This window comes from Pseudochaenichthys georgianus, chromosome 8 (assembly GCF_902827115.2).
Source record: "Pseudochaenichthys georgianus chromosome 8, fPseGeo1.2, whole genome shotgun sequence".
NCBI lineage: Eukaryota > Metazoa > Chordata > Actinopteri > Perciformes > Channichthyidae > Pseudochaenichthys > Pseudochaenichthys georgianus.
In genome coordinates, this window is record NC_047510.2 from 2783655 (window position 1) to 2796094 (window position 12440).

At 45.0% G+C, this 12440-nt stretch overlaps 1 protein-coding gene across 1 annotated transcript in view; it reads left to right on the top strand.

The window, feature by feature from the left end:
- Positions 1-669: 669 nt before the first annotated feature.
- Positions 670-12440, top strand: part of LOC117451052 (sodium- and chloride-dependent betaine transporter-like) — an 82941-nt gene continuing 71170 nt past the window's right edge. The window contains exons 1-5 of the mRNA XM_034089137.2: positions 670-828; positions 4337-4471; positions 5396-5533; positions 6952-7063; positions 10910-11042. Of these exons, the coding sequence (XP_033945028.2) occupies positions 699-828; positions 4337-4471; positions 5396-5533; positions 6952-7063; positions 10910-11042 (648 nt within the window). The 5' untranslated portion in view covers positions 670-698. The remainder of the gene's footprint in view (positions 829-4336; positions 4472-5395; positions 5534-6951; positions 7064-10909; positions 11043-12440) is intronic.

Genomic DNA, 12440 nt, shown 5'->3' on the forward strand with positions numbered 1-12440 from the left:
TCTAGTATCTACAGTAGAAATACAAAATGAACCACAAGAATACTAAATGTAAAATGCTCAAAATAATTTAGGCTGTTCTACAATACAGATATCAGAAAACAAGAACTTTGTAGCAGTGAGTTCTCTGCCTGCCATAGGTGTGATAAAGTGTTATTGCTGTTGGCAGGAATGTTTTCCTGTATCTGAGTGAGCAAGTTTGACATCAACCAACTCCCTGTTTGAGGATCTAAAAAGAGACAACTCAAAGTGTAACTGTTTGTTAAAATCTTATTTTCGATATATAAACTATCGTTATAATTAATTGAAGTGCACATCGAAACTAAACATATATTTAGTTATTTTCTCAGAAGATATTTATCCTCAATAATAAATATAATTGTTTTGTATTTGTTTATTATAATTATGTAATTCTGATTTCATAAATAAACAATTTCACTAAGAAATGGCGCTTTACATTCGAAACAGCACCAACATTTTTGAAAGGTTAATTAATCAATGAATCACATTGTATGTTTGTGGCAGAATATCACAGTTTACAAATGTGCCTCAGGGAACTTTAGACTAAATACATGATACTTCTACATGTAATTATAATAAGCACTTCCTCTCTCTACTCCCAAGGCCTCAGGCAACAGTCATATGCTGTGTGCAGGGCTGTGTGCTGCAGTACTGAGCAGAGGACTGAAAGAGGAACACAAATGGAGAACAAAGTGGAAAAGAGGGAACAGTGGACGAGGAAAAGGGAATATATTCTGGCAGCAGCAGGCAATGTGGTGGGCCTGGGCAATGTGTGGAGATTCCCCTACCTATGCTATAAGAACGGAGGAGGTGAGCTTTACATACAATCAACTGTGACATTTTAAATGATTTCATGAAAATCCCTAATCTCTAGTAATGATAAGGAGTGTGTAAAAATAACTGAAAATAATCTAAATACTTTGAGGTTACATGAAAAATAACATTTGAAAGTATATATATTGACTTTATAGCCACATGGATACACGGCTGCTAAAATAATGGAAGTTATTGTACTCAGTAGCGATTATTATTAATCTGCTTCTGTATGTGTTCTTTTTGTAGACCTGACTATCTACCAAGCACAAGTAAAACAGCCAAGAAACTGTAGAGCCTGTTGGCATGACATAACATCAATGCCGGAAGAAGTACACAGATCCTTTACTTAAATAAAATTACAAATACTATAGTCTTAAAATACTCATATAGAAGTAAAAGTCCTGATTTAAAAAATATATACTTATAACAATTAAAAAGTAATTCAAATTACCTAAAGTACAAAGAAATATAAGTAGGGGAGACCAGGGACAGTTGCAACACTTTTGGGGTTTTTCCCCAATAAGTAAAAAAACATTTACAATAGGATAGCCATTTTGCTATATTATACATTATCAATATGTCAGCTACTGAAACAATGTATTTAAGATGCTTTTATGAAATAAGTACAGGTTGGAAAATGTATTTAAAACTCAACTGTTACAACTGTCCTTGTGTACAGGGACAGTTGTAGCACATGCCAGGCACGGTTGTAACATGTTAATAACGGTTACCTTTTTCACACTACATGACAACAAATAGGGAAAGCTGTCAAATTCTAAGGCAACAAGATTTGAATGGGGTTTCATACTTCCTCCATCAAACAATGAGCAATGAACAGGATAACAGATAACACACACAGCATCATCCTCTGTGAAGGATTAAACTGTTCTCTGAGAGATGCTTCTACCTTAATTATGTGGACCTGCCTCCTTTGAGCTGAGACCATGATATAAATCAGCTGCCTCCATCAGGTAGTCTCTCAAAAGCATCTCCTGCTCTGCTGAGAACACCTTCTTTGGTGTCCAGTAGCCTACTCTTGGGGGTGTTTGTGATCCCTGACTCTCCAACCTCAGTCTCTTTTTATGGAACCGGTACAGGGTGACATGGCATATATCCAGGGACTTTGCCACTTCCCTGAATGATTTGCCCTTCTGCACTTCATTTGAGGCCCTCTGCAGCAGAGCAAGTGGCACTCTTCCTCTTTCTGACATTTGGCATACTGTAAACACACACACACACACACACACACACACACACACACACACACACACACACACACACACACACACACACACACACACACACACACACACACACACACACACACACACACACACACACACACACACACACACACACTTTAGGCCTACTGTACAGTATGTTATTCTGTTTATTTGTACAGGGACAATGCACACCAATTAGCAATACAACTGTATGCTTGAATGAACAATTGATCATTGTAAATGTGCCATGTTACAACCGTCCCGTTACAACCGTCCCAGGACCACCAGTCTGGCTTCCACCCCCTGTGAACCTGCCTGGTTGCTAGCTTGACCCATATTTAGCTAGTTATATTTGTAGCCTACAAAACAGTGATTCTAATAATACTAGTTTGGATTCCTAGACATTTGAACTCAAGACAGTATCCAAAAGATACATCATATAATTTTAGTTAATATTTTACCTCAGAAACACACTTTTGCTGATATCTTACGCGAGAAATTCAAACATGGCTCCTTTTTTTCTCAGCGATCTTACCATCTAACTGCGCATGTGCAGAGTGACTTTCATCACTCTAGCTTGTTTGTGATTGGAGATATTGAAGGTGTTACAACCGACCCGTGTTACAACTGTCCCTGGTCTCCTACTCATTCTGCATAATGGTGTATTTCATAATAATATAAAGTACATGCGTAATATCAGCTAAATGTACTTCAAGTATCAAAAGTAAAAGTACTCATTATGCAGAATGGATCTTTCACAGTATTATATGATGATGGTTTTAATTGTATCATGTTTTTACACTAGAGCATTTCAGTGTTGTAGTCGTTCAATTTGGACCAGATTTAGATACTGTGTAGTTTAGTAGTGCATGCAGTACTGCATTATACTATATGGGCATATATGTGTTATTATTATATGTGCAAAGTAACTAGTAACTGTGAGTGTTCAAGTAAATGTAGTGGAGTAAAAAGTATGATATTAAGTATAAAGTAGCATTAAATGGACGTATTTAAGTAAAGTACATAATATGTCAAAAAAGTACAATACTTTAGTTCATGTACTTAGTTACTTTCCATTACTGCTTAACATATGAATAGTTGTGATCAAGGAACCTGTTGTGGATGCCTTCAGGGAATGTGGTTTTGCAGGGCTTTCTCCTGCTGGTGTGGTTCTACTCGTCCGGTGAAACTCTTTGTTCCTCTAAATCAGTGGTTCCCAACCTTTTTCAGCGGTTACCTCGCTAACCGCAAATCCTGCTTCATAGTACAGGCCACAGATATCCATTCATGAAACACACATTTAAAACGGTTTCGTTTAAAACGGTCAAATATGTTAATTTTGTTGTAGTTAATCTACCATAGTATTTACATGGAGATAATCCCCACCCCCTCACCCCTCACTCTGTTTGAATAGAGTGGCGAAGTCACGCCCATCTACTTCCGCCCCATGGGACCTTATTTCTGAAAAATTATGTATTGAAGTCAATGGGGAGAGAAAACGTATCTTTCGATCCCGTTTGAATTGTGCTACAAATTACACATATGTTTGTCAATCTTAAAAAATCATTTCCATGTCAAAAAAGTCACAGTTTGTCTTAAAACTGTTGTAATATAAGACTGTGAAAAATACGCAACTAGAAAGCCTACAAATCCCAGAGTCGCGTACATTAAGGTTACACATTACACTCGTGTTACTCACTGACACCTTGTAAAGCCGGTCCTGCATGCTGGAACAGACTAACTCCCCTTTTGTGTATGTACAGCTCTCAACATGGCCAGACGTGTAGTGATTTTCACCTCTTTTAATACTTCTCGCTTCATTCTGAAAGAAAGAGGTGAAATGTGCCAACGTGACGGCCATCTTGGTGTTGGTGACGTATGCAAGACCGGAGATGTAGTTCATTGAGCGTTTCACACAAAATAATGTGTTACTTCACAGTTTTACGACACATTTTATTTTATTTTTACTTGCAAAATGATCTTTTAAATTGACAAACATCATATGTGTAATTCGTTGCACAATTCAAACGGGATCAAAAGATAATCTTTCTCTCTCCATTGACTTCAATACTTTTTGTGAAATAAGGTCCCATGGAGGTCCACCGGAAGGGGAGGGACTTCGCCTCAGCCATAACAGTAATATTTGTTGTATATCTACATTTTATTATCACTTTATTCATGCAGAATCTGTCCTTCTCATGGTTATTATTAAATGTAGGGGAACATCAAAACTGAACATCCATGTCATAGTCTCAGGTGTGAATATTCTGTGTGTTCAGGTGCCTTTCTGGTGCCGTATTGTTTCTTTGCCCTGCTGTGTGGCTTGCCGCTTTACCTGATGGAGACCGTGATGGGTCAGTACACACAAGAGGGCGCCATGACCTGCTGGAGCAAGCTCTGCCCCCTGGCACAGGGTAACCACACGTTTTATGTTAGAAATGTATAGTACTGGTCCCCAGCACAAACTGCCGGATATTAACTTGCACATGTTGGGCAATTTGCATAATTAGCATAACATGGGTTAATTAGCCTTAATGGCATAATAGCCTATGTTGACAATACGATACTGAATCCATTTATGACATTTTCAGTAGTGTATTTCAGGAAACACCAAGTTTTCTAAAATGAAAATCCCTGAAGCCATACTTCGTGAACGTACCCCATCCTACCAATACAAGAAACAGGAATCATAATCATTGTGTTTTGTTAATATTGACCCCAAAGCTGTATGTGAATTAAGAATAATAATATAATACAGACTCTACATGCCTAAAGCATTGTTATTCAACCAAATATCATATTTGATATGTCATACAGTATGGACTCTTCACACATTAATACATATTAATGAATGTACAGACTTTTCCTGTTAACCTTGTTTTCAGCCACAGTGGACTTCTGAGACAAAAAAAACTCAATCTCTGTTTTGTTTGGCATTGACATTTTTCTCAGGAAAGACAAATGTCATGGAACATGTGACCATTTTATAGTGGTATTCTACCATTAGGACTCTTGCATTTGGGCATGGTGTTGTGGAATGGGCCACGGAAATGATTGTTTCCAAAAGAAGTCTAAAATCTAGGTCCTCATACCAATATATTTCAGCCCTGTTACTAAAGTGCTGATTCTGGGTCTGGCCCTTTAAATGTAACCGAGCTGCTGCTGGCCACGCCCCTTTGGAGCGTCCACATGCGAGCAGTGAGCTATGTGAAGAGAAGGCTGTCTACCAGCAGAAACTCAGCTAAACGCTGCCGTGATTAATTTACATCCGGCTTCTTTACACATATTCTTTACAGCTTAAACCGAGGGTATTTCGGATGATCTCTCTGTCTCTCCAGGTACTGGCTATTCTTATATAGTGATCCAACTTTATAGCCGAGTCTACACCATTATCCTGGCTTGGGCCCTCCTCTACCTCATCTATTGCTTCAGAGACCCTCTTCCCTGGGCCACCTGCAACAATCCCTGGAACACAGGTCTGTATAGGGGAAGTATGGGTGGACGTACAGCGGGTTCAAAGGTCCTAAAGTACTTACTTCTTTCGAAGTGCCAGTCAGCTGTTGTTTTACAGTCTATTTGCACCCAGGTAAGATTTGTCACACAGCAGCTATTCGGATCTTCACACCCATACCCCGACCAACTGTATTTATTTTATGCCGGAAACATCCTAATTAATGATTGACTAATAGGTGCCTAGTATCTACAATCCCAGATTAGGTTATGTTGGTTGGTCTGTAAAGTCCAATATAACACTGATCTCTGATGTTCCGATTACCTAAACAATCAATCACAACCAATGTTATACATTTGCATATCTATACATACATTCAAAACCAAATCTAATGTTTGCCACGGGGCAAACAGCATTGTTGACTATGTACACCTGGGTGCAAAGCATCTACCTTTTCCTTTATTGACAAATACATTATTCTTCAAGAGCTCTTTTGAGACACGGTCTCCTTTACATAAATGTTATGGTAATAATCGGATTGATTTCATGTTTTATAAATGATCACCTGGTCACATGATGGAAATCAATGGCATGAAACATTTTTGTATCACTTTCAACACACGGAAAACTTACCAGAGAACAAAAAGGTAGAGGAAATCAACTGACAAATTCTAAAATAACTCATATCCACAAATTATGCACAAAACATGAGCGGCACACAATAACATACATTTAACAAACTATGAAACAATGTGGAAAAAGCAACTTGATCAAAACGTGTTCTACTTTGGCAAACGTTAACTTTTCACCCAGAGCTACCAATTTGCTAACCTTTGAGAAACAGAGAGACAAAAGCTAATTTAGCTTCTAAGTTATGATATACCGTGAAATTAAATGTAATAAATATGAATATCTTCCAAGAGAAACACATGGTTAGCAGAGAGCTAGACAATAGAATCACTAAATGCAAATAATTATTTTGAATAAGGTTTGCAAACGTATTGATCTGTTTGCTAACTGACTGATATCTTCTTCACATCAACTGTCCTGGAGACAAAGACCGCAAATGATTCTGATATTACACTGCATAAATGTTTAACATTTTAATTAATTATTATATATAGCTTATATTTGCGGGGATAGTTGAGTAATTCAAAGGTGACAGAGTTAAGACCGGGTCTGCATGGTCATCTGTGGGTGATGTGTAGAATGCATTTCCTCACACATACTGTACAAGATTTTCAAAGCATATATTTTTTTAAATATTTGAATTTGTTATACTGTATAATGTGCTGTACCAACCTTCTACCTTGCCTTGTTGGCACATTGCTGTGTTTCATGACTAAAAACAATAACGAATGACGAAATGAATGACCATTTTACTAACATCTGATATAAAGATTTTCACTTTAACCACATTTTGATTTGCTTTCCAACTAACAGACAGATGTGTGGACCTGTCCTCCTTAAACTCTACTCAAACACACAGAGGCAACCAGTCAGTAAACTGGACATCTGGAAATCTCACCAAGTCTTCAGTCTCTGAGTTCTGGGAGTGAGTCAATGTTGTCCCCTGAAGCACATAATAAATTACGTAGAGCAGCAGCAATGGATCATGTTTAAAGTATATTGTGTTCTCATTCATAACACTCCGTTCGATGTCTCACTATGGGATGCGCCTCAACGCGTATGCAAACAGAAGCATCAATCTCATTACGCCAATCCTGATTGGCTGGTGATCTTGACGTCTACGTCAGGGAATCCACCCACCCTTTAAGTAGCTTGCGCTACGTCGCAGCGTCATTCAAACACCTCTTCTCGCTTCAGAGCACATCTCGAATATCAGTAGCCGGGCTAGCTTAACAGTCCACAGACTGAACCCAAGCTAACAGTCGGTCGACGGGCGCTTGCCGGTTACTTTTTTTGCTTTGCAGAAGAATTGAACAAATATTAACACACCAGTTAATATTGTAATCTGCCCCGCCGTTTTTTCTTCCGAAATAACAGTAAGGTTTGATTTTTTTTCTTCAAACAGTAACATACCTGTTACTAGCTTGTCCCTCCGCGCCGACACCCCGGCAAACGAGGATGGACCCTTCTCTCCCTCACATCAGAGGAGTCGGAGGCTCGGCGGGTTTAAGATCTCGGGCACGGACTCACACCAGGTCTGCTCGTCCTGCCTTGGGCTGGAACACGCCCAGGAAGCTATCGATACCCCCGGTTCGTGCGGGCATTGTGCCCGCTTCACCATCAAGAGCCTCCGCCGACGGCTAGCGCGCCAAGCTAGCCTGTCAGGACGGGACCCCTTCATGTCCGTTGATTCGCCGGCCGGCTATCGGGACATGGTAGCGACCGCCGCGGAGATTGAGCCCCGCGCTGTGTCAGGCTGGGGCTCAACAACGGCGGTAGCCGCGGAATCGGAGCCCCGCGCCGTGTCAGGCTGGGGCCCGGTGGCGGCAAGAGCCGCGAGAGCGGAGCCCCGCGCTGTGTCAAGCTGGGGCTCCCAACTGGACCTCACCGTGGTTCCGCCCGCGGAGGATGTCCTACAGCTGGATTATATGGAGGAGGATGAAGAGGATGCCTCTGAGTTCCTCTTATCCGACTCGGATTAGCACGAAGATCACATCTTCGTTTCATCTGCCCAGGCTGCCAAGCCGGAGGCGATGTCCGCTCCCCCGGGCGAAAGCACACCAGCTTCGTCCTGCCTCAGTTTGGACTTTCAGGCCGTGTGCCAACGCGCTGCGTCCAGGCTGGACATCCCCTGGCCTGAAGTGGCCAAGGAGACCTCCAGATCTCTCTATGAGGGGAATAACTTGCCCCAAGCAGCGAGGATGAAGAAGCAGCTTCTCCCAGTCTTTCCAGAGATGCTGGACGAGGTGTCGGTCTCCTGGAAAGACCGCCCTTTCAGCAACAAGGCCCCAATCCAGGGTGCCTCCTCTTTGGACTGTGATGGCATGGAGAAGCTCGGCCTGCTCCGCATGCCGCCCATGGAGCCGCTGGTGGCAGCGCACCTCCAACCGCGGCTGGCTTTGGCACCGAGCAGGAACCCCACGCTACCGGCAAAGGCAGACCGCTTCCAGTCAGCAATGACCGAACGAGCCTATAAAGCCGCAGCTTTGTCCGCCAGGGCGCTCAACGTCTCATCGCTGCTGACCGCCTACCAGGCGGAGCTCTGCGAGGACATGGCGATCAAACCTGAGCCTGCCGTGTGGGACGAAATCGCAGCGATCACGGACATTTGTCTCCGTGTGCAGCGCTGTGCAGTCCAAGCCACGGGCAAAGCACTGGCGATAATGGTGGTACAGGAGAGAGCCAGGTGGCTTATCCTGACGAACCTTCCAGACCGGGAAAAAGAGGACGTCTTGGACATGCCTATTGTTCCCGAGGGCATATTTGGCTCCGCTCTAGCTTCGATGCAGCAGCGGTGTGAATCCAAAAAAAAGGAGGATGAGGCTCTCCAGCTTTGTCTTCCCCGAAGGGTCCAGCCGCCGCCTTCAACGGCCCTGCGGCAGTCCTTCGCTCAGGCTGCCTCACGTCCTGCCCGTTTCAAGATCCCGAAACAGCAGGGGCCACAGCCCGCCCCGGGTCTCCAGCCCAGACACGAGGCGAAGACGAGCTGGCCAAGAAAGTCTCCGGTTCCGGCAGCAGCCGCTCAGGCACAGCCGGTCCAGACTTTCAGCCACCAGACGAGGAAGAAGAAAAGGGCGGCCTGACAGCTTCCTCTCCTCTCCTCGATAAAAGAGCTGGCAGTTCCCTGTTCTCCAGCTCCAGAACACGTTCCAGTGTTAGATGCTCATGTGTTTCCGGGGTGCAACCATGCCCCCATCTTCCCGCCGCCTCGAGTGATGTCAGAACGTCATCCTCAAGTTCGCGCCATGAGGGAAATGGGCTTAACATCAAAGACAGCAAGCTCCGCTGCTCGTTTAAGTCAATGTTCTTTTCAATGCGCGATTTAAACGCACCGTTATGTGTGGACGCGCTCGCGCACGTTTGGCCTCCGGTCCTTCTGTACGCGTTCCCACCCCTGGCTCAGATACCCCCAACTCTGATCCTAATAGCTCCACACTGGCCTGCAATGTACTGGCTGGCGGAGATATATCAGCTGCTGTGCGGGCAGCCGTGGCAGCTCCCGCTACGCAGGGACATACTGTCTCAGGCGGGGGGGGGGATTTTTCACCCACACCCAGAGCGCTTGGCACTATGGGCCTGGCCCGTGAGTGGTATAACCTGAATACAGAGGGTCTCCCTCAGAAGGTGATAAACACTATTCAGAGCGCAATAGCTTCCTCCACCAGGTCCCTCTATGACTGTAAGTGGAGAGTGTTTGAGGAGTGGTGCCTTCAAAAGGGATACATCTCTTTTCAATGTCCTGTCGGGGTGATTCTATCATTTCTACAGGACCTGATTGATAAACACAGAGCTTTCTATACCATCAAAGTGTACCTGGCTGCTATTGCTGCATGCCATGTGGGCTTTGAGGGAAAGACGGCTAGCCAACATCCTTTGGTCTGCCGTTTTATGAAGGGGGCTCGCAGGCTCCTCCCTGTCTCCAGGTCGCTGGTGCCCTTATGGGACCTGGCAGTGGTTTTAGATGGGCTCACTCGACCTCCATTTGAACCCCTGGAAGAAGCTGACATGAAACACCTGTCACTGAAGACAGTGTTGTTACTGGCTCTGGCATCTGCCAAGCGAGTCAGTGACATTCATGCACTCTCTGTACGTCCTTCATGCACTCAGTTTGCCCCGGGGCAAACGAGAGTGTTGCTGAAGCCCAACCCTGCCTTTGTACCTAAGGTGGTTGGCTCATGTGGTTGGCGCATTTCCTCCGCCACTGTGTTCCTCTGAGGAACTGCGGCCGAATTTACTGTGCCCTGTCCGTGCTTTACGCACCTATATGGACAGGTCAAAAGAGTTTCGATGCAATGACCAACTCTTTGTATCCTGGGCTAACCCTCATAAGGGCAAGCCCGTTACCAGGCAACGGCTCTCCCACTGGATTGTGGAAGCGATTGCTCTGGCTTATACGAGTCAGGGTTTGCAGGCACCAACGGGTCTGCATGCATGCACTCGTGGACTGGCTACATCCTGGGCTTTCTTCAAGGGTGTTTCCATCCAAGACATTTGTGCAGCAGCGAGCTGGTCCTCACCGCTCACTTTTGTCCGCTTTTACAGGCTAGATGTCTCTGCTCCAAGTGTGGCCCGCACAGTGCTGGGCCCTGTGTTGAGACAGGGTTCTACCTGTCAGGATTGGCGTAATGAGATTGATGCTTCGGTTTGCATACGCGTTGAGGCGCATCCCATAGTGAGACATCTCACTTCATGTTACTCTGAGAACTGGGGTTACGTAAGTAACCTATAGATTTATTGCACTTATCATTGACTGTCTTGTGTCCCCTTGCAGGAGAGGCGTGTTGTCTATGTCTGGGGGGATAGAGGAGTTGGGTGGAGTGCAGTGGGAGGTGCTGCTGTGTCTCCTGGCTGTCTGGGTCGTTTGCTACTTCTGCATTTGGAAAGGGGTCCGTTCCACAGGGAAGGTTTGTGAATATTTTTGCCAAAACTATCTCCTACAACCTGGTTTGTAGTTAAATGCCATTGAGAACTTTTCTTCTTGGAAAAAACCGTAAAGACAAAAATAATGTGTCAATATTATCAATAGATGAGCAACAGGGCATGGGATTGTGATGTCATCAACAGCAAGTCGGCCATCTTTACAAGATAGCGATCACAACCTATTTACTTAAACAGTGCGGCTAACGATGTAGCGTAACCTTTTTTGTCATGGTTGGTAGGCACTTTTGCATTGTGGATGTAACGGTGGGTTACGTATTGTAACCCTAGAAATATAAGCACAGGCGGAGCCCTCTACTGGACTCTATGGGTACTACCTCTCAACCATACTATGCAAGCATTCATCAACTGAGATATCTATAACCGTAGCTGGCCCCCTGAGGGGGACCTACCTGAATGTGCGCACAAGCCCACCGTATATAAGGCGGCCTCGCCTCATGGCTGTCATCCTACACTTCTCTTCAGCGAGCAGCATAGAACAGACAGGGCCCGAGTAGAGGGCTCCGCCTGTGCTTATATACCTAGGATTACAATACGTAACCCACCGTTATAACTCAAGCGGCTTTTTTTGGTTAATAGCCACTGCACCGCAACCTCCTCTCCTCCGGTTGTGCCCGGGGAGAAGTCGGGGCCGCAGTTTACCTGGCTGGTAGGGCACACTCAGACACGCTTACCTCGTGAATAGTGTGCCTGGAAAACAGTGAGGAGGCAGGCAGGGAGAGCCCCCCAGCCTTATGGGGCTTACTGCGCACCATGCCTCCCGGGTCCCCAAGGAGCACGGGGAAAAACATAAGTGCATTATGCTCTGGTGGGGTCAGATATCTGCTGACCCCAGCCCTGTATGGGGCTTACTGCGCACCACGTTTCCCGGGTCCCCACTGAGCACGGGAAAACATAAGTGCGTTATGTCCCCCCCCTCACCAGTCTTGTGTTGCCCCAGCAAGCACAGATGACAAGAAGGAGCCAGACATGTCCAAGTGATAAAGCCTTGCGTGGACCAAGATGCCGCCGTACATATATCCTCCACACTCACTCCGTTAAATAAGTCTGTTGATACAGCCATACCCTGTATAGAGTGTGCACGGACCCCCGTGGGGAAGGCTCTCTCCACCTGTCCAGGTTCAGGTTATTTATTTGCACCCGTAGGTAGATTCTGTCCGTAGGCATGTGAGATGCACTCGCAGAGCCATCCCGCCTGGCGTTTCTTGGACAGAGCTTTACCGGCCATGCCGCCCCCAAAGCACACAAACAGCTGTTCAGTGCGCCTAGTGGCAGCCGTGCACTCCACATAACATGCCAGCACACGCACCGGACAGAGGAGGTGAAATGTAGCTTCCCTGGCCCTACTATGGGGTGGAAGACTA